Source organism: Synchiropus splendidus, chromosome 5 (genome assembly GCF_027744825.2).
Source record: "Synchiropus splendidus isolate RoL2022-P1 chromosome 5, RoL_Sspl_1.0, whole genome shotgun sequence".
NCBI classification, from domain to species: domain Eukaryota; kingdom Metazoa; phylum Chordata; class Actinopteri; order Syngnathiformes; family Callionymidae; genus Synchiropus; species Synchiropus splendidus.
The window spans coordinates 32090929-32112103 of NC_071338.1; the positions used below are offsets into that span (position 1 = coordinate 32090929).

The window sequence follows — 21175 nt, forward strand, 5'->3', positions numbered from 1 at the left end:
ACCGCAATTTTTCTACATATTTTTTTTCTGATATACTTGCCCCCAATGCAAAACGATTTACATTTCTACCCCCGAAAATAGGGACATATTTGGCGTGTATATACAGTATAATTTGACTCGCTTTTACTTTGAAAGCGCCACGCGGCGTGTGTCAGCGTCGCCGCCCCTCCCCCTCACCGCTGGCGGGGCGTGTCCTGAGCGGCGGGGGAAGCGCAGGTAGCGGTCACTGGTCTGAGGAGGGACAGGAGGCGGGAGTCAGACACTTTCCTTGGAGAAAGATAGAGAGGAAAAGTGAGTCACTTTGTCCGGGACATTTCCTGCTTGTTGAACTGCCGTCATTCGGTCTGTTGCCGTTGCACTTGCTAAGTAAACTAGCTGAGTCCAGCAGTTACCAGCTGAGTCCAAGCATTGAAAATGACTCCCGTCTATCCGCAGATTATTTTTCGTACCTCTCTTATCATTTGCTTTGTATGAGTCGAGAGGAAGTTGAGCTAACAACTGATGCTTGAGGGGAAGAGAGAGACATCACTGGAGAGCTCTGGTAGGTCACGTGTGACACTGTGATGGCGGGTCGTCTTATTTCCAAAAACCCACTTAGTGGCCTCTTAAATATGCATATGAATACACTGAAGGGATTGACATTGTTTGTTATAATGTCATGTAATATTCTGAGAGTAAAATCGTAGTATTGCGACTTTCTTCTAGTTTTTTTTTTTCTTTTTCATTGTTGCATGAAATATGGATAGGTTTTATTAATAGTTTTGGGAGGTTTCCTCGGGAATATTGAGGCGCCACAAAAGAATAAAAAATCTTTTCGACATTTTTGTCCTTCTAACCGTGTTTTATTCTACCGTCCATCAGTGCAATCTCCCTTCCCTTTTGACGCTTTTTATACGCGATTTGTCTGTGATTTATCGGTCGATAAAATGATGACTAAAATATACAGAAATTTGCAAAGAAATAAATGTGAAAATTCAAAAATACAAAACGAATGAAAATAAAGAAATATGTAAATGAATAAGCATGTCAATTAAATATGCCTGCATAATTAGGAAATAAATGTATTGAATGGAAGATGTCTTATGTTTTTATTTCAGCATGTTTTATTTCTTATTATGTCGTTTTTCTGTGAAATGGAAAAAAGAACAGGGTTGTTGGGTTTTGTTGATGTGATTCCCCCTCTCGCCACCAGATGTCGTAGTTTCCCCGCTGCTCCCCACTTGGCTGAATCATTCTCCTCATACCCAGAATGCAGCGTGAGCCAGCGGAGCCTCGAGCCCGACAGGTTATCATGGCGCTTGGAGCCACATCCTCCCGCTGAACCGCTGCAGCTCCTCGCCACCACCTGTCCCGCGCCGCCTCCACAGCAGCGGAGAGCTCCCGAGTTTAGCCCGGGCGATTGAAGGACGTCGAGCCCGCCATGGCAGCGTCCGAGCTCTACACAAAGGTACGTGTGTCCGGGCTGTAGCGGCACCTCATTCACCCTCTTACCCCGAAAACTAGACGCCGAACCTCAGACCACACCGTCGAAGAGCCGTTATAGCTGCGCTAATCTCGCGTCAAAAGCAGCGTTTCTGTGTGGTGGCGGTGAATGAATGGGAAGGTCCTCGGTGCTTCATGAGAGCCGATGCTCTCGGGTGAGAAAACAAAGCATCGATGATGAAGTAGTTTGGAAAAGAAAAAACACTCTCTGTTAACAGAGAGCGGAGCATGATGTTGAGGTGACACCGCTTTGTTTACCTCGGTGTTCCACATCATCCTCCCTCCGCTGGCTAACGCAAAGGCGGTGCCAGCCGTCACCGACTCCCGGCTCCACCGTCCAACACCGACCTGTAGCGGGTCACAGCCCGGAGCCGCCGCGGTGTCGAGGGTGCGGATGGTCGCTGCGGGGATGGATGCGGGTGTTTCCGCGGCAGGTCGGGATGCTGAGACGAGCGCGGATGTTGCTGCGCGGCCTCCACACCGCCAAAGATGGACTCTCAAGACCCTTCCAAGGACACAATCCTCTGTCTTTTCTGCCCAATTCTATAAATAGATGTTGTGTTTTGGTGCGAGGAGATGAGCTGCCCTTCCCCCTCCGTTGACAGCTGCACTCTCACCGGCGTTTGGTGCCTTGAATGCTGTGCTAATAAGCTTCCTTTAGCTTCTCCAGGGGACTGTCTTGGCCTTCAAAACAGCCCATCCATTACTGACCAGTGGTGTCGTAACGTCCCACCGCGGCCAGTGACCCCCACACCGATGTGTCTTTATAGCCGACGCTGAAGGTCCTGAAGCGCACACTCCATGTTTGTTCCTTCAAACATGCCCAAAGCTCCCCGCAAGGAGCATAGGTTCTCAGGAGCGACAAGGTCATGAGGATCTGAGAGGGACATGTGGAGAAGTTCAGAGACCAAGTCAGGAGGAGAGGCAGAGTTGGACCTAAAGGAGGAGGAGGAGGACATCACCAGTGATGAGGAAGGACATGAGGTGGTGACTAGAGGATGAGGACAGGTAAAGGAGGGGGTCGATCTCTGGGTGGCCGGGTCAAAGAACGGGGTCCAGATCGTAGCACATCTCCGTCTCCTTTTCGACACTGGACTTGACTCTAATTCAGTAGACAGTAGGGAAGCAAAGAAACATAATACTTTCTTTCTCCGCAGGTCTCTGCTGAAACTGACTGTAATTTAACCACAAAAATGTTTTTTAAATACAGTTAAATGGCCTTGTTGATGTTTTACCTGAATCATTTCCCAGCCCATAAATGTCAAATATAAAAAAAGGTGTCACACATTAACTTGCTGACACAGGTGGGCTTGTTATTGACATGACTGATGCTCTTCTGTCAGTCATGTGATCCAACCCAAAGAGAAATGTTTATTACCAGGATGCACGGATGAATCTGTGTGAGCGTGATGATGTCATCAGCGCAGATCAAAATAACCAATATCACACTGCAAGGGTCAAAACAGTGAAGACTGAACAATATAATGTTAGTTGCCAGGTAGTGTGTTTGGTCAATCTGCACTTTATTATTTTACCATTTGAGAAGCTGTTTTTTCTGTGAGGAATGCCTCGTTGGAAAGCGAAAGTGAACCTTGTTGACTGTTTTCTTACCATTTTCAGATAAATTAATAAAAATGTTATTGAGGATTATGTTTTTGTATCTGCCCACTGATAAAAAAACATTTTTAAAATCAGATTTCCACTCATTTATTAAAAAGCAGATGAAGAAAATCTGGAAGTTGGTGGTGAATACTTTACTGATGAGTGCAGATCACAGGTATTTACTCTGAGACTCTGAGAGGCATTTTAAAATAAGGGCTAATGAGAGCGTAGTGTCTGAAGTCTCCCTCTCCATGCAGTGGGACTGGTGTAGTTCAACTACTAACGTTGCTGTGCTACTAGTTCAAAGTCAGTTCAAGTGCTTGGATTCGTAGCGCAGCCGTAGCTTGTTGGTTCACAACGCCGTCTTACGACTGAGCAACCGACTGCTGACTATGGCCGAACCATGGTTGAGCCCAGTTCCTGACCCCGTAAGACGTTCTCCCAAACCCAAGTTTGTGTTTGTACTGATCGTTGTGTTGTTTAAAATGACTTGAGTGTTTGTGTCAGTGTGTTTAAAGTGGACCAGTGATGTCCCGGGGGAGAGAACACACGCCTCTTTGTGCACTTGTGCGTCCACAGAAGCCTATTGAGCACGTTGTGGTTAGCATGACACCCCCACTCACACTCACACACAGTCTGTGTTTATGTTTTGTGGGGACCTCTCGTGGCCATCACCCTTTCCCCAGCCTCTCCCTCTAAACCTAACCTGAACCAGGACTCTGAACCAGACTGGAAACCAGTGAGAATCACCCAGTTACCTTTGATGTTTCCATCCTCCAATTGAGGCTTAACATTGTGGGGTCCAGCCAAAAGTCCCCACATGGAGGTGTGTTTCCAAGATTTGGTCCCCTCTGGTACAGCTATACAAGGACCACACACACACACACCATATGTGATTCTGATCCTATACAAGTTCGGCTGCGTCCCAGTTGACAGGAGGTGCAGAGGTTAGCCGGGGGTGAGGGCACCTCTGATTGGCTGACAGAGCGAGAGAGGGAGGCGGCAGGTAAACAGTGGGGAATATGAATTCAGATCAGTGGTGGGAGACAGGGAGGGTTTTGTCACGAGAGGAAGGGTGGGGGTGGGGGGTCTGAAGCAGCTGATGAGTCAGAGCTCATTCACACAGAAACACCGGAGGCACAACCATACCTCACGATAGAGCAGCCTTGCTCAAGGGCAGTGTGACCTGAAATAACTGGCTAGTGCTGTTAAGTTGATTGACAGTTGTCACCTGATGGTGGTGGTTGTCTTGGTGGCGTGGATCTATAGCAACAAGTCTTTTTTGTGCGCTAACATTCATGCAGAGTATTTTTATTCCTCAAGTGTTTTGGTATTTTAAAGTTCCTTGTGGAAGTGTTGGGGGAGTAGAGCAGTGTTCTCAAACTTAAGGCCTGTGGGCCATGTGCGGCCTTCAGGATGCAGTTCTGCGGCCCGCCACTGGGGGCAGCAATTTATTCTGGTCCAAAGTGATACGTTTAGAAAACACTCACTAACGGATGACATCAGGCTTTTACCTTGGGAGCAGCTTTATTACTGTGCAAAACCACCAAATCAGTGAAATCCCTTTCAGTCCTGCGATGCATGATGGGACGCCTCAAGACCACGCCAGACATCAGTGTTGTGACTTGTGGTGTTTTTTTTGAAAGAAGCCTGTTCCATAGACCTTAATAAGGAAACAAGGCTTCTTCCAATGCAAATAAATCACTTCAGATAAAGTCACATGACCTTTCACTGGGCCAGCCCGTGGACGTCTCACCACCAGGCCACTAGGTGCCACTTCCTGTTCCTGTTGTGCAACTACCAAATTAAATAAAATCCCAATTTACACGGAGATTTCCCCCTTCCCTGTTGTTGTCGACGCCCGTCATGTGTTGTGTCGTCGGGTTGTGTGTTTTCTCCTGTGTCAGCGCTCATGTGATTTTTTTAGGGAGGAGGACAGGCTGTGTGACGGACAGCTGGAGCGGCCAATGAGCTGTCACCGTGGTCGGGTCTAGGCTAACATGTGTAGGCTCTGCTGATGTCTGCGGACACAATGGGAAGTCTTCATCCAGCGCAGTGGAGCAGTGCGGCTTTGGTGAAGGTCTTGTGTAGCTGGAGGCGTCCAGAGGAGCAGCAGAAGGTTCAGTTCCGTTCAGAATGAACTAGGAGCTCGACGGAGATGGACTGGGAGCTGGAGTATTTGTATGTGGATGTAAGTTTGGCGGCTAGTTTTGGCGTCTTGGCTACTCTGCTGCTGTCCTGGCTCGTCTGTGGAGGTTTGGTGTGTTTGTGGTGAAATATTCATCAAGAACTTGGTGTCCCGAGTAGACACACCCTTGTGTGCAGCGTCAGGGGTTGATCTTGGATGACATCCGTTTAGACACAGCCTGATTTTGAGTTCAGATGGTTTTACAGTCCAGAAACGAAGCTGTGACCGAGTTTTGAGCACCAATTTATTTGTCTGCCTTTGGTGGTTGGACTCACTTCCTTATGATTCCTGTGCTGATGTGCCGCATAAACTTGTTTATGTGGTACGATGTAAAGAAAAAAAAAAGGATGCCGCTCTAGTTCTCAGTTCTTCTCTATAAACATTGACCTGGGTTCTGCAGTGGATTGACTTGACAGACAAACCAGCACAGATCAACTGTGATGTCCCCACAGAACCGTTTTAATTCACTTGAGCCCAAAAATAACCTGATAAGTTATGTAACAAAAAGAATATTCCGTGAGCCGAGGATTGCAACTCTGCCCCTTACAACTCTTCCTTTCTGGCCTTCAGCCTCGCCGTGTTTGGCCTGTTGTGGCGTCCCCAGTTTAGATAGGGAATATTTAATTTACAGTCGCATCGCTACCTCATACATTTATGGAGGGATCTGAAGGAGCTGTTCTGATTCTGCTCATTGTTCAGAACCACCAGGAGTTTTTTATTGATTGAAAACAACCAAATTTTTTTGCAGATGTTTTCCAAAAAAATGGCAATGAAAGTTACGATCATTTATGCTTTTGACAGGAAATACGGAGCTTTGCTAATGAGCTGTAAGAACAGTTTTTAGCCTAAAAAAAGCCCCAGGCTGCATTGATTTTAAGCACAATATGCTTTATTTGCAAAAGCAATGAGTATTTCAAATGCAAAGAACAGACACACACTAGATAAATAAATGAATATAGATGCTAAATAAAAACCGATGATAAAATAAGTCCAGCTCCAGGCTGTTTTGTTCCGGAGCTCCTCACAAGGGCAGAGCCTGACGGAGGTTTGGATGTCTGAGAGGTAAAGGTGGGCGGCGTTGTCAGCGTCTCATTAATCCAGCCAATGAAAACCGTAGCTGCTGATGTCGGGATGTAGAGGGTCAGAACAGCCTGGAGAGAGATGGATCTGGAGGTCGGCCATGATTGTTTACGTCCGCCCCATATGGGCAATGTTTAAGTTCAGTCCTTAAGCGGAGGATTTCACCCGAGCAACGATGTGTCATGACTGTAGGATGGTTGCTGAGCATTATTCTCCTCAGTCATGCTCATGTGCCATTGGTCATGCTCAGATGAGCATCCTCCACCTCTTCCTGGGTTTGTTAGATTTGGACCGTGCTGTGTTCTTTCTTACAGCCTTTTGTGGATAGTCGTGATCGAACGTGACTCTGGTCTGGTCTCCTACATGCCTTCCTGAGTTTGTGTTGGAACGTGACCAGAACGTCGTGGTTTCTTGTGTCTTGGATAATTTTTGTCTATAATGAGCTTGATCTAGTCATTCTCCACCACTTCTGAATATATCGCCACATCCCTCGCTCTTGCCATCAGTTCCAATCTGGAGAATCTCACCTCAGTAGGGCTGAATCAGGGCTGCCAAAATGAACATCTTAACCAGGACAAATCCATTGCCATTAATCTGAGCCTGTCTGAAGGAGTGATCAGGCTACAACCTCCTGCAGTGTTTGGCTGAGAGCACCGTGTGCTGCTCTTAAACACTGTGGCAGCACCAGCACAGCACACAGTCCAGGCTTTCAGGGACAAAGTGTCCTCAAATTTGCTGCGACCAGACTCGACATAATCGACCACAAACGACTGAATAAACTGTCATCAGTGTAGCGTTGTGGCGTCTTCAGATAGCAGTTTCCTTCCAGTTCAGCTTCTTTAGTTCTGTCTATTGTTGCACCCTTGAAGGCCAACCTGAGCGTGGTGACCTACCAAACCAAGTGTGCTCTGCCACCATTCAACTGACTCGCTCTGCGATTCCCCTCCCTCCACCACGTCAGGTAGTTCCGAATGAGGACATTGGGGAGCCAGATTAGAGAAGTAATCCCTCCATCTGGTCTGTTCCCAGTTGCCCTGAGAATCTTGACTGGAGGACAACCAGGTGATGTGCTCATTTGGAGCAACACCTGGTGACCCAGTTTCTTGCAGGTCACCTCACTTGCTGGGCTGCACCTTCAATGATGTTTCACCACTGAACAACTGGCAGCATCCAGTTTTGTTATCAGCCCAGGCAGCAACCTTGTTCCCACAATGGAACGCATTCACTTTAGGAACGCATTCAATATACTCTTGGAGCCTTGGACCGGTATCTTGTGGTCAGAACTCTTGAAATGTGTGGCTGAAAAAAAGAATAATAATTAAGGGTTTAAGGTTTGATTCACACAACTTGCCACCTTCCCAAGTTCCTAAAGTTCCGAGAGAGTATTATATCAAACATCTGAGATGTTTGTGTTTTTCCGTGGTGAGAAGTTCCGACTATTCGGTCTCCTCAAGTGCACCCTTGTGGTGCTCGAGCATCAGCCCTTTTACCCTGACTAAGTAAAGTGTCCCTTACCCTGACCTTCTCGTCAAATATTTCGCTTGAGTTCACGGTAAAGTGCACCACATTCAAACCTTCTGGGATGTTCTGTCACCACTAGGCTACTGTGTAATGAAATCTAACGTTTTGATCAAGTGATGCTGATCACTTCAGTGGTTCGATGGCACATTGCTTTATATCTTTTGTTCATCCAATCGATGGGTGCCCTTATTGCCAGTATTAGTATTGCCCACCCCCCCAAAAAAACATCTGTGCAGGTGCCTGCCCCTCAAGTTTACAGGTCAGTCCCATTCAGTTTGACTCACGAGTGCAATAATTCCAAATGCAGTACTAGCCATTATTTCACATGAATGTGTTATATCACTCGACCGATCACTAGGGGTGAGGCAAAAGAAATCGACTCACACAAGTATTGCGGTTCTCATTGGCTACAATTCAGAGTCCATTTAAAATGTCCCAAAATGGAATTTTCGAACAATAACCAAATCCGTTAGCTCGATGTCCTGACATCACCACGCAGGCCATTTTGGACACTCTCACTCACGGAAACGACCAAAACAAAGATGGCAGTGGAGGAGATCCTACCAGCGCCATCTTGGTGGTGTCGTTTTGTTTTACTGAATGCCAGGAAATGCTGACATAACAAACACGCCCGCTCGTATTGCAAGGGAGATCCCACACTCATGTTGGCCGATAGATGATGTTAGTGGCGGCATGGGACTGAGTTGGTGCCAACAACAGGTCTCTGGAAGTAAACAACCATAAATAAATTTGTCCCGACAGACCCAACAAAAGCTAATTTGCTTAGGGAACCGCGTCTCAGTCGGGGGACGATGATCTGCAGCGATCTCCGCTCACACGTGTCGCTAATCTGGCTGAAGCTAGCAGTTCAGCCCAACCAGAGCCGCAGAGCTGCGTCTCCTCAAACCTGCTGTGAATCTGCAGCTGCAGCTGCCTAGCAGAGCAGAAAAACAGCCCATTCTCACATGAGGCTCATCATGTGACGAGGCCTCCGCAGTCTGGGACTCCATTGATGGCTGGGCCCGCGGTAAACACATTTCACATACTTGAGCTGCTGCTCCTGTGGTGGAGGTGACGTCAGGAATTCATGACGCAGCCGTGGCTTATACGTGGTGCAGTTTGATGCACAGATGCTTGTGTGGAAGTTTGTTGTCATCATTTTTAAACCATGCTCAGCATTAGTTTTGGCTCTGGGCAGGAGCTCTGGTCATGGAGGAGTGTGTCTAACTGCAATTTCATTTGTTTTTGGACACAAATCATGGGCTCTGCCACTGTTTCAAAAAATCCCACCAGAAACCAAAGGAGCCTGTGTCTGTAGGTGACCTGCAGCTGCTGCCCCCGCGATCTGACTCACCTCTGTCGAACCCTCCACGCACCGGTGTGGAGGTCTAAAGACCGTCACGTCAGGCCTTGGCATCTGCTCCGGCGTGAAATCGGCATTAGCAGTGTGAAGTCTTTTAATCTGCTGTTGACTTAGTGCAGATTTACAAACTCTCTCTTCAGACATGGCTCCGCCCACAAGCCGTGGCCTCAGACACACAATTACTTTCGCTGATATCAGGGATGTGAAATGGAGTCTGGATTGCTGCTGCTGATGATGATTCTGATGAGATTAGCCTGGTTAGCGCCGACAACACTTTTTGTGCTGCCTGTTGTCTCTCTCTGTCAGAGCAGCAAATCTGACTTTAGTCGAGCTCGCGCTGCTCTTCTACTGCTACTGTTGGACTCTAAACATCTGAATGTGTCGGCTGCTGTTTAAGGATCATATTTTCCCTGTCACCTTGTGTTGAACTTGTGTTGCTATTGTGGGTTGTACCTCCTGTTGCAGCTTCACCACACTTTCTTCAGAGCTTCTAAAGCTGCCAAGCCTTGTCTAACAGCCATTGTTCCATCGACTCAGGTGGGTCTATCTACCTGCCCAGTAGGGCCCAGTACCACAGGTGAGAGAGCTAAGAAGCTTCTACCCGGGGTAAGAGCTGCCCCTGTGACCGAGCTGCCTCTTTGTAAACATACTCCAGGGTTTATTTTTAATCACCGTTTCCTCTGGAGTAGGCGATTACAACAAAAGCTTGGTGTGGTTGACCTGAGCAAGATTAGCCGTCATTACACCCTGAGATAACCTGATCACCCACTGATCCTGGGTCTCAGTTAAACCAGGATTAACCAGCAGACCCGCTGAGTGAGAGTGTGTACTGAGGGTTGTTTACTGATATTCCAAAAACTTTATTTTTCCCTGTCTCTATGGCTGGGTTCATGGGCTGTCCAAACTATTTATATTGAACAATTAGATTGATATAATTCAATAAATAAGGTAACAGTTAAAAGAAAAGGAAATGGGAAACGTGTCTCACTTACAAAGAAAAAAACATCCCCATAAGATCAGTAACCGTAAAAAATATGAATGAAAAAATTAAATATATAAGTAAGTAAATCTGAAGGGAGATCTGTCTGTCTGTCAAATCAAATCTTGCTTCATCAGTGTAAATACAAGGCTCACTGCAAGCTGCCGCCCACAATAGCGTTTTTGGGGGGAATAAAATCAGTTTTGAAGAAGTTTGGGCTTTTTATTTTCCCGCCCGAGGCCAGAGTGTAGATGATACTCCTGCTCCAGTGACAGTCTTGTCAAGGTTGCTTGTAATCTGTGTTTAAGGAATTAAAGAAAGTGTGCGACTTGGTGCCAAGATGACAGGAGGGGTTTAGAGCAAGACGGTGGAGAGGTGAGACAATGTGAGGACAGTTCAGGATGTGATGATGGACCGTGGCTCCTTTCACACGGTCATTATTGTGCTCCTCAGTCAGACACACTGGTGCACTCAGGTATGGAACTGGATCTTTCCTGCTGATTTAGAGTCACTCACTGGGTGGAAAGAACTTGCCATTAACTCTGTGCTAGGTCTGTGTCATGCAGTGCAGCATATGCAGGATGAGCTCATTGCAGAGGCGCTGGGGTCATGTGGTTGCTGATGTCACGGCTCTGACGTCCTTCTGCTTTGACAGCCTTCCCCTCCAGTGAAGCCAGGGAGCTGTGGGTTGTGATGGGAAGCCAATTGTAGTGACTGGAGTCATGCTTCTGTTCTGTGCTAATTGTGTTTGACACCTCCCGATGTGTGAGGAGTGCACGTGCTTGTTGTGATCGTTGGTGCAGAGACGCCCTCGTGAGGTGTCAAGCCGCTCAAACTGGCGAGTTCTATTTTTGGCTGCCGTCCTCCTCTTCCTCTCTCACCTCCTTTATGAGAGCATCTCCCGCTGTGGCCGAGTAGCTCACCAGCCAAACAGTGGCCGAGGTTCGCTGCGACAAACTAATGGTTTGTTTGGAGTAAAGCACTTGACTATTTTGGTCGCCGTGCTGCTGACTCATTATATCATGCGACAAAGTGTTTAATTCACTGTGCTGCTCTGAAGAACAAAACACAGTCATGTGATGTCAAGATCAAGCCACAGTTTTTTTGAACTACAGCACATTCTGGGAAGCGATGGTTTCTCTCTGCCGATGCAAGGTGTCCTGGTGTGGTCGAGTTCATGCCCACAGTGAGCCACAGGCTGATGAGGCTTCACGAAACGCCGTCCTCCTTTTCAGTGACCACTTGATGGCTCTCTGTGCTCTAAAATCTTTGGGTTTGAACAACCATTTCGATGAAACTTTACATCATTTTTAATCACAGGGCACCACCTACTGAGCTCTGAAAGTGATGACACTGTTTCACTCAGCACCTGTATCATTTCATGCAGTGTCCAACCATATTTAAGCAGCAGCACACTTGGTTCATTGAAAAAAATCCAGAGGCTCACCTGCCAAGGAACCTCAGCCTAAGTGGAAAATCCCTTTTAATTTGTATAAAATTGTAGCTGCTGAAGTTCACCTAGTTTATTTGCAGTAACACATTGCAGAAAATGCATTTGTTTAGAATGTCTCCAGAATGCGGTGGGCACTATGGCGAAATATACCATGATTTATTTATTTATTTTCAATAATTGTTTCAATTTTATCCCAAGCTCTTTTGCATGTTTTTTCTAGTTCAGGAATTTTAAGACAAATCGTTACTATTCTTGGCCTCAGTTATATCATTACAACATTGACTCTTTCTCACATTTTCAAGCAAATTTGTTCTGCATTTATTTTTTTAGCCCCCTTTTAGGCCATGAACTTAAACTTTGATAGTCTACGAGTGTCAAAGTTTTGAAGGGAGACGTCACGCGAGCCAGTAGCTGTGTAGCTCTGTTAACTCTGTGGAGCAGACAGTCTTAGGCATCGCGGGTCTGACAAGGATCACTCCATTATTCTGTCCTGAAGGTGTGTGGTCACGTCAGAGGTGCATCAGGTTTAAAAACAGCTGGAAGTTGCGCATATGACCGGCTTCTTTGCTGTGAGTGTGTGTGGGAAGAAGAACACTGTGGGCTGCGAGTGATGGACGGGTCGCATCAGCATAGATCTATAGTGTATAGACAGAATGTGACCGAATCCATGTGATCTCCTCGCGTCGGTAGCTGGTCACGTAAAGTCATCGTATCACCCACCTCCATCTCTGGCCAAATTTGGTGAAACTAGATTGTTTCCCATGGCAACATCTGACACTTGCTCACTGGTGGAAATGTAATGTGTCATTTGCGACATGCATAACTGCTGGTCATCACAGGGTTGAGTTTCATCCTCAGTGTGATATCGTCTCGCACTGTCTCATTTTGTACTTGGTGTTACTGCCATCCCTCCTTCAGTGGTGCTTCTTGGTTAGTCTTAAAGTCTATAATGGCCTCTCTTCAGGAAGTGAGGCCACAGGGTGTTTTCCAGTTGTTAGACATTTTCATAAGATCTGATTCGTATGAGAGAATTGAATATAAATGTTTTGTTGCTTGATACAGAGTTGGTCTCAAATGGAGGGATGACTGGAGGAATTTGGTCATGTTATCTTCATGCCTAATATAGCAAGAGAAAAATCTAATTCAATCCGTTATTAGTATTCAGAAAGAAGGTTTCAAAATGGATTGCTGATGCCTTTCTCCTGACTGTCGCTGTGTGGTAAACCTGTAGGCCACCGCTCACATCCCCACCGCAGGGATCACACGCTGCTGCTGTTCCTGCTGGCACTGGGACAGAGAAGGATTACTGACAGAAGTGAAGGAGAACATGGTGGAGCTTTCACTCCTCCTTCACCTCTTTGATTCCCCGAGGGCCTGCGGTTCACACGACTCTTCTTAGTGCGAGAGACTGAGCAGTGGTGTGACCATGATGTCACGAACCAGACCCGTCGGTGGTTAAACAGCTGACCAAATCAGAGTTTCCTCTTCAGTGCTCCCTTCCACAATAAGCTCTTTCTGTCTGGACGCTGCGTAATGGTCATATGAAGTTTACGTCAGTTTAATCAGTCCGACCATAACATCCGCTGCGGAGCTCAGGGTCATTGGGCCTTCAGTCAGGCTTTGTTTTTCATTATCCGTGGCTGAATTACTGTAGATTCACTTGTTCACAGCTGAGTAGTGAATGAGAAAATGTCATTTAAACTGTGAAAACATGGATCTGCGCTTCCTCAGTGAAGAGTAAACCAGGCTCCTCTGACTCCGCCCCTTCACTGTGTTGCAGGTTCAGCTTTGAATGTTTTGGAATAATAGGATCAAACTTCAGTAAGATAAACGTTGAGTTTCTGCTGCTGTCAATCGAGTCCAGCAAAGCTCTGCGAGCAGAAGCTTTTCAAGTGGATGAATCTGAGCACTAACTGCGAGCTGGATTCCTCAGCCATGTGACCGGCAGTGCTACTCGCTGTTTTTCCCATTCTGTGATCAGCTGATCACCTCTGGTCACAAGTCCTGATGCCTGGAACCGCTTTGTTACCCAACTCTGTGTGTGTGTGGGAGAGTGATGGTCCGAGCCCTCGTGTCCACGTGGTCTCTGCGACCTTCATCGGCTGTGCACGAGATCTGCCGGCTCAGATCTGACAACAATAAAAAGGAAGCGCCACATTAAACTAGAAGGTTCCACTCTTTAGTCAAGCTCTGGAAATATCTGGTTTGGAAATGTGGGAGAGCAAAGAGGATGTTGTGCTTTTGTGTGTTTGAATTTTTGACAACTATTGTGCCTCAGAAGGACTCAGAAGGTGGTTAATGCGGCAGCCTGAAAGTGGTGTTCTTCTGAAGCTGTGTGTTCTGTTGGTGACTCTCACTCCAGTTTCCTCCCACAGTCCCTAAAACATAATTGCCCAACTCTGAAGTGGCTGTTGTTGTGTGCGACCAATTGTCTGTGTGTGTCCTGTGGTGGACTGGGTTCTGTTCTACTATTTATTTGCCTCAAAGGTTCATGAAAAATGAACTGTCTGTCTCTGAGCTGATCCTGTGGTTCATTTGGGTAGCAAAACCACCCAGATGATTGAGCTTTTATCTTCACACTGTCTGTTCAGGAATGCTGTTTCATCTAACCTTATCCTCTCTGCCCTCTGTTCTGTTCCGCAGCGAGCTCGGGTCTGGGTCCCGGACGCTGAGGAGGTGTGGAAATCCGCAGAGCTGACAAAGGACTACAAAGTCGGCGATGCCTCTCTGCAGCTCCAGCTGGAAGATGGCACGGTGAGGAGGGGGTCTTGCGTCTGAGCTGCCTTCTTTCACAGTGGTGCTTTGAATGTTTCCAGAACAGGACGCTTTAACACAGAGGATGCTGACATTGACTTTCTGAATGTAGGAAAGATACTTGGCTACAAAGTTTAAATACTTCTGTGTGATCCCTGCTCCCCCCATTTTGCACACTACATCAAAGTGGATCTCATTTTCCATCTGTGCTCTATTACTGCCAAACAGCAGGCTTGAGGATGGTCATGGTGCACACACACACATGCACACTTGTATCTCTATACTTATGATGACCTCTCATTGACCCTTTCCCCAGCCTCTCCCCCTAAACCTAACCAACCAAAACAAATGGCTAAACCTTACCTTCACTCTTAACCAAACTAAAACCCAATCATAACAACCCAGTCATTTTGAAGTTTTAACCCTCAAAATGAGGGTTAAATAAGTGAGGACCAGGCCAAAATGACCTCACTCTGATCTCACTCGGACCCCACATACGCACATGTCGATCACAGGATGAAGCGTATGAGACACACTGGATGATTCTCTAGACTTAAAGCTGAGCTCATTACTAATGGTATGCATAACTAAAGCTCTGGCTCATGGCAGAGGAGCAGGAGTCTTCTATTCTACTCAGTCCTCAAAGGGCCGGGGTGGTGGTAACCCATCTTTTCTAACACCGCGGTTCTATAATGTTTCAGGGGAGTAGCCTGTTGGATTGCAAGCTCAGAGGCATGTGTCAAGTGGGCAGGCACTATAATAATAATGATAATAATACAGATCATGAAATAAGATGATAGAAAAATGAGGCAGCTTCAGGACGACTGTGTTTAGGAGGCAGCATGGTCAGTAAATAAAAGCCAGTGTGTGCAGTGTCGTAAAGAAAGCCGGCGCCTGCCTGCGTCCTTTCATCATAGATTATTTGTTTAGGAAATAAATACTATGACAAATGTTTATTTTGGTTCTTAATTCTCCAAAGCATCGGGCTGCTTTCAAGCTAGACAGCCGCCCCAAATATCCTGTTCCACAAAGCCACTGCGAGTCGGATGATCCGGGTTCACATGAGGTCCAGAACGCCACACATTCTGTGGAGTGGGAGGACGAGCAGATGCTTTTCATCATCTCTATAATCATATCATCTGATTTCCTCCCTCAGCATTCTCGTCGTCTGACAACACAGGAATATTCAACTAGAATGGCTGTGTCAAAATGATTAACCAAATCTGTGGAAGTCTCATCAACTCCTTTTGCTAATGAGGTTTATTCGCCACTGTTGATGATGTTTCAGTGTCTCAGAATAAAGAGGAAACTCAGCAGCCATCGGTGCTTAGCGGTTTGTCTGTGTTCAATATAGTGTAAGAGAAGTCAGGGGGTGGGATGGATGAGTCACTCGGATGGTAAAAGTGTCAAATGTAAGATGAGTAACTGCTACTCATGAGTCACCTGAGTGAAGCTTTGACGTTATCTCAAATCAAAGTGTTGACGCCTGACAGAAGGGCAGCAGTTCCTGGCTTGACCTGTTGACCTGAGGTCTGGGTCTGGGCTGAGGATGACCATGTGAGTAGGCTGAGAATGCAGACCTTGTTCTTCTTCTTCAGAGTCTGGAGCACAAGTTGGATCCTAAGACGAAGAACCTGCCTCACCTGCGGAACCCCGACATCCTGGTCGGCGAGAATGACCTCACTGCGCTCAGCTACCTCCACGAGCCGGCCGTGCTGCACAACCTCAAAGTCCGCTTCACCGACTCCAAACTCATCTACACCTACTGCGGTAAGACGGTGATATATCTTGTGTTAGGAGAACCTCTCGGTAGGCTGCAAGAAGTAGGCTCCATGGTGACAGGAGAACTGCTGAGTACTCTTCTATTTTAGGTATCTACCTGAAAAATAAATCCAGCCTTGAAATATGTTGTCTGTTGCTGCATCAACAGACAACATATTTCCAGGCCGGATTTATTTTTTCTTGGATAGAGGTGGTTCATGTGTCCTAATAATTGCTTTTAAAACCTTCATTTGAAGGTTTTAAAGCAATTATTACCATCATTAATGATGAAAACATGGTGGTGTGGAACTGCAGTGACATCATGAAAAGGCACGCGCACTGTCGCCGAGTTACACACTGTTTATTGTGCCTAATTTTATGCACAACTCTGTGAATAAATAACATAAGATGCACAAAACAGTCTGAGAAAACTGTGTAAATAATGAAGTAGTGATGGCAGTGACGGCACAACATGATCCTGTATGGCAAAGGTCAAAGGTCATCCCTGCTTCTTTACATTTGCTTGACTCCATAACAATGTGGTTCAGTAATTATAAAGCAAAAGTAGCATCTGCTTCTTGCTTAAAGGATGAAAATGAAACTCTTTTTTGTAGAACTGTGTACTATTACTAAGGACTTCAAACAGGCAGGGTTAATGAGTAGGGGCGACCTTTGACCTTTGCTAGACTGGCTCGTCTGTGTTGTTGTTTTTCATACTTCTCATTATGAACCTATTTAGTTGGTGTTTGTTGTTGCTCACCTCGATCCCCTTCGTCTTTTGTTTGGCAGGAATCGTGCTGGTGGCCATCAACCCGTATGAGACGCTGCCCATCTACGGCTCGGACATCATCAACGCCTACAGCGGGCAGAACATGGGAGACATGGACCCGCACATCTTCGCGGTGGCAGAGGAGGCCTACAAGCAGATGGCCAGGTGTGTCAGACGAGCACTCCACCTCCTCTCCTGGAGGCTTGTAGGTCAGACTGCAGACTGAAATAGCCCGTCGGTGGTCTGGTATCACGCTCTGTTAATAACTCCCACATGGAGGCTCTCACGATGAGTGGAGCAGTAGGTCGTCTCGGACCCCTGCCGGGACTCAAACATGTGTACAACATTTCAGATCAGACCCTCATGACCCTGCTGCGCGTCAGCATCCACATGGTTCACTGGTAGATCAGGGCTGGAGATCAAATATTAGAAACCGTTCGACTCAAAACGGCATGTGGGCAGACGTGTGAGTCAGTGAGCTCATTACTCAGTCTGCACTTGTTTGTGACAGATACAGAGTGCCTTTAATTTGCTTCAGTGAGCCACATGAACAGCCCTCATGTCTCACCTCTCAACCGTATCGCTGACCTCACTGGAGGTTATTTCAGACGTAAACTTGACTCGCCTCATGTGAGTTAAATTTATGATTTCTGTGTACGGATCATCAGATTACAGCTTGAAGTCCACTGCAGCAGTCTCCATTGACCACTGAGTGAAAAGGAAGTCATGAAAGAAGGCATTGAGAGAAAAACCCCACCATCTGAAGGAGTTACAGAGAGACATTTAGGTTGGAAAAAAGAAAACAGCGGCGTTTGCGTAAGCAGCTTTTAAAGTTCAGTCTGAAGTTTCTGTGTTCCACTTGATCTTAGGAGCTGAAAACTCAGAATCAGGTCACAGTCAACTTTTGACCGTGTTCCATTTGTTCTGAGCTTGAAGTTTGGGAAGAACAAAGTGTGTTTTTCCAAAATAACAGAACAGGATTATGCAGCGGTGCTTACAAAATACTCGGCAGAGGCTGCAGTTTCACCTCTGACTCAAGGTCTTAGTGTCTTATCATTCACGATCAAGGTCAAAATAGATTTAGATTTTATTCTGAGTTATAAATAAATATATTAAAGATTATCCTTCATTCATACGTTATTGTGTAGGATTTTTGGATGCCAGTGCACCACAGATGGTAAAGGGGAAATGATTGTGCAGCGCATGACAGCTTCCGCTTTTCAGTCTGCTGCTCCTGAAGATGCTCATTGACACTTCCAACAAGCGTCACATGACCTCCTTTTGTTCGTCACACCCTCGTCTAAATCCAGCAATTTTCTTTTCCGACTCTTTCAGGGACGAGAGGAACCAGTCTATCATTGTGAGTGGGGAGTCTGGCGCGGGGAAGACGGTCTCTGCCAAATACGCCATGAGATACTTCGCCACAGTCAGCGGCTCCGCCAGCGAGGCCAACGTGGAGGAGAAGGTTCTGGCTTCCAACCCGATCATGGAGGTGAGAGGTGACTGTGTCGCCGACTTTTGACATCTAGTCCCTCTGAGCCAAGCCCAGTTTCAGAGGACATGTACATAGCTCCACAGTGCAAAACACACACGACTCTCTTGGATTGTTGCCTTGGTTTAACCCTGTGATACAAAGGAGGAGGAGCCAACATCTTAAACAGTCTCCGGCCGCTCGCTTCTTTGCTGTCAGATCCTCACGGTTGTGATCCACTGCTGCTCCACTCGCGTCTTTCTCCTCCCCCATCAGCTCTTGAACAGGCTCAACCAATCACAGACGAGCCGGCGGCTTCAATAGAAGGCTTTCAATCTGAGCACTGATGGCACAGCAGCCGTAAAGCCTGGGCTCGTAGTCAGCAGCCTTTTCAGCATGCAGATTGTGTGTGTGTGTGTGTGTGTGTGTGTGTGTGTGTGTGTGTGTGTGTGTGTGTGTGTGTGTGTGTGTGTGTGTGTGTGTGTGTGTGTGTGTGTGTGTGTGTGTGTGTGTGTGTGTGTGTGTGTGTGTGTGTGTGTGTGTGTGTGTGTGTGTGTGTGTGTGTGTATCTGGTTTAGCTGAACATGTGGAGACCTTTTGCTGGTCCCCTTAAGTTTAAGCTTCAATATGAGGGTGAAACTGGCTTCCAGTTTGGTTCAGAGTCCTGGTTAGTGTTTTGGATGGTTAGGTTTAGCGGGAGAGGGTGATGGCCGTGTGAGGTCCTCACAAGGGTTGTGTGTGTGTTTAAATTTAAATGGCTGATGCAGGCAGAGCTCCACGATTACTCGTCTGCTGACACACCAAACCCACTCAGACTCGTTGGTGTGTATTAATATTATTTTCCTTAAACTAAGCCGCATAGACGTGTTTGTGGACATGTGCTGTGAAGATGCAGTTTCTAATCCGACGTACGGCTCCGTCTGCAGCAAACGCTGGCAAGGATATATTGATCTGGTTGTTGTGTGTCCTGTTTTTGCTCCCCTCTTGCCTCCTCGGGTCTGAGCGCCCACCACACAAACACACACTTCCTGGATTGTTTTTATTGGGGCTGAGATTTTGTGGCCGTCTGTCTGTCTCACACGTTCTGTCCAACAGAAATAAGAGACGTGTTTTTATCTTCAGCTCCTCACCAGCTGTCAAAGCCAACAGGGCTTCACGTCCTAAGACGATGGTTTATCGCGAGGTGTTTGGTTTGTGGGGCACAAGGAAGCGTGCGACTGCTCACTGAACTAGAGGCTGTGCTGTATTTGTGGTGAACCAAGGAGCCGATTCCAGCTCTGAGTCAGTGGTTGTGATTGTTGTGAAGGTCCTACTTGAGCGTTTTTTTCTCCTCACACAGGCTATTGGGAACGCAAAGACGACCCGCAATGACAACAGCAGTCGCTTTGGCAAGTACATCGAGATCGGCTTTGACAACCGCTACCGCATCATCGGCGCCAACATGAGAACGTATCTGCTGGAAAAGTCCAGAGTGGTGTTTCAGGTGAGAGACACAGCCGATGCAATCTCTGTCATTGTTGTCAGACTGTCATCACAAGGTCTGTTTGTAAAGCAGTAGTTGGTTGTCTCTCCTGATGAGCCGTGCCATGTCACATCACCAGACTTGAGGTTTCCTGCACTCATTTCACTGAACACAGAACAGTCAGAAACACAAGTGCCTTCATCCTTTACATTGTCATCAGCTCACCTTGTGGGAATGAGGATGTGAAATTAAAATCTTGTTCCTCGACTGACTCTTGTTCCACCTGTCGTGTCGCGTTTTGTACAATTGTGAAGTCAAATTCGGTGAGTTTAAACAGTGGCTCAAACCTGGCTGTGTTAGATATGGAACAGAAAAATAATCCAATATGATATTATTATTGGATTATGGGGTTATGTCAGCTGCCTAGTGTGTCCCAGTGGTCCATTAAAACATGGGGTATTCTCTTTTTTCACAATATTACTTATGTAATGGGGTTCAGATGCATGAGAAGATACAGAATGATTGGTTCAAAAAATGAAATGTTACCCAAATATTCTACCACATGCTGCAGCTATCATGCACTTTTAATGTCACACCTTTCTTTTTGCGTGTTTTGAAGCATATTTACTGTTTAAAATGTGTTTCATGCATTTTAGGCAGATGATGAGAGGAATTATCACATCTTCTATCAACTGTGTGCATCAGCGCATCTGCCCGAGTTCAAGAATCTGAGGCTGAGTATGTGATGACACACACGCTCACACATTGTCTTTGTCTCCATCACCCTTTCCCCAGCCTCTTCTCCTAAACCTAACCATCCTAAACACATGGCTAAACTTAACCTTTACACTTAACTAAACTAATATCCAGTCATAACAACCCAGTTATTTTGAGGTTTTAACCTTCAAAATAAGGGTTAAATAAGTGAGGACCAGCCAAAATTGTCTCACAAAGATAGAAGTACAAGAACACACAATACAGTGGAACAGAAGCATAAAAGCATGTGCTGGTTGAAATCATTCCACACTTCAAAATATTGGTGGTTTGTGTGATCACTGGATGATGCTCCTGTGATACTGTCTCATGTGGTGGCGCCCACTGTGGAGTTGCACCTGCTCATGCTAATCCCAAACTCACTCACTCACTCTCTCTCTCTCTCACTCACTCACACGTGCTGCTGGCACTCACTTTCAGCCAGTCATTGGTTGAAATCCACCTCTTCCTGACTCACACACAGCTGCTGTCCTGCACTCTCTAAATGAAATGGTTGTCACGGGCAGCGGTGCCCCT

General features: G+C 46.5%; 1 protein-coding gene across 5 annotated transcripts in view; it reads left to right on the forward strand.

The window, feature by feature from the left end:
• Nucleotides 1–5120: 5120 nt before the first annotated feature.
• myo5aa (myosin VAa) overlaps nt 5121–21175 on the forward strand; it is a 36135-nt gene continuing 20080 nt past the window's right edge. For 2 of the 5 annotated variants that reach the window (XM_053865102.1, XM_053865098.1), the window contains exons 1-7: nt 5121–5275; nt 14312–14422; nt 16021–16192; nt 16973–17117; nt 18288–18444; nt 19763–19906; nt 20542–20623. In XM_053865102.1, coding sequence (XP_053721077.1) covers nt 5243–5275; nt 14312–14422; nt 16021–16192; nt 16973–17117; nt 18288–18444; nt 19763–19906; nt 20542–20623 — 844 coding nt within the window. In that variant the 5' untranslated portion in view covers nt 5121–5242. The remainder of the gene's footprint in view (nt 5276–14311; nt 14423–16020; nt 16193–16972; nt 17118–18287; nt 18445–19762; nt 19907–20541; nt 20624–21175) is intronic. The other 3 variants (XM_053865100.1, XM_053865099.1, XM_053865101.1) reach the window with 2 other exon arrangements.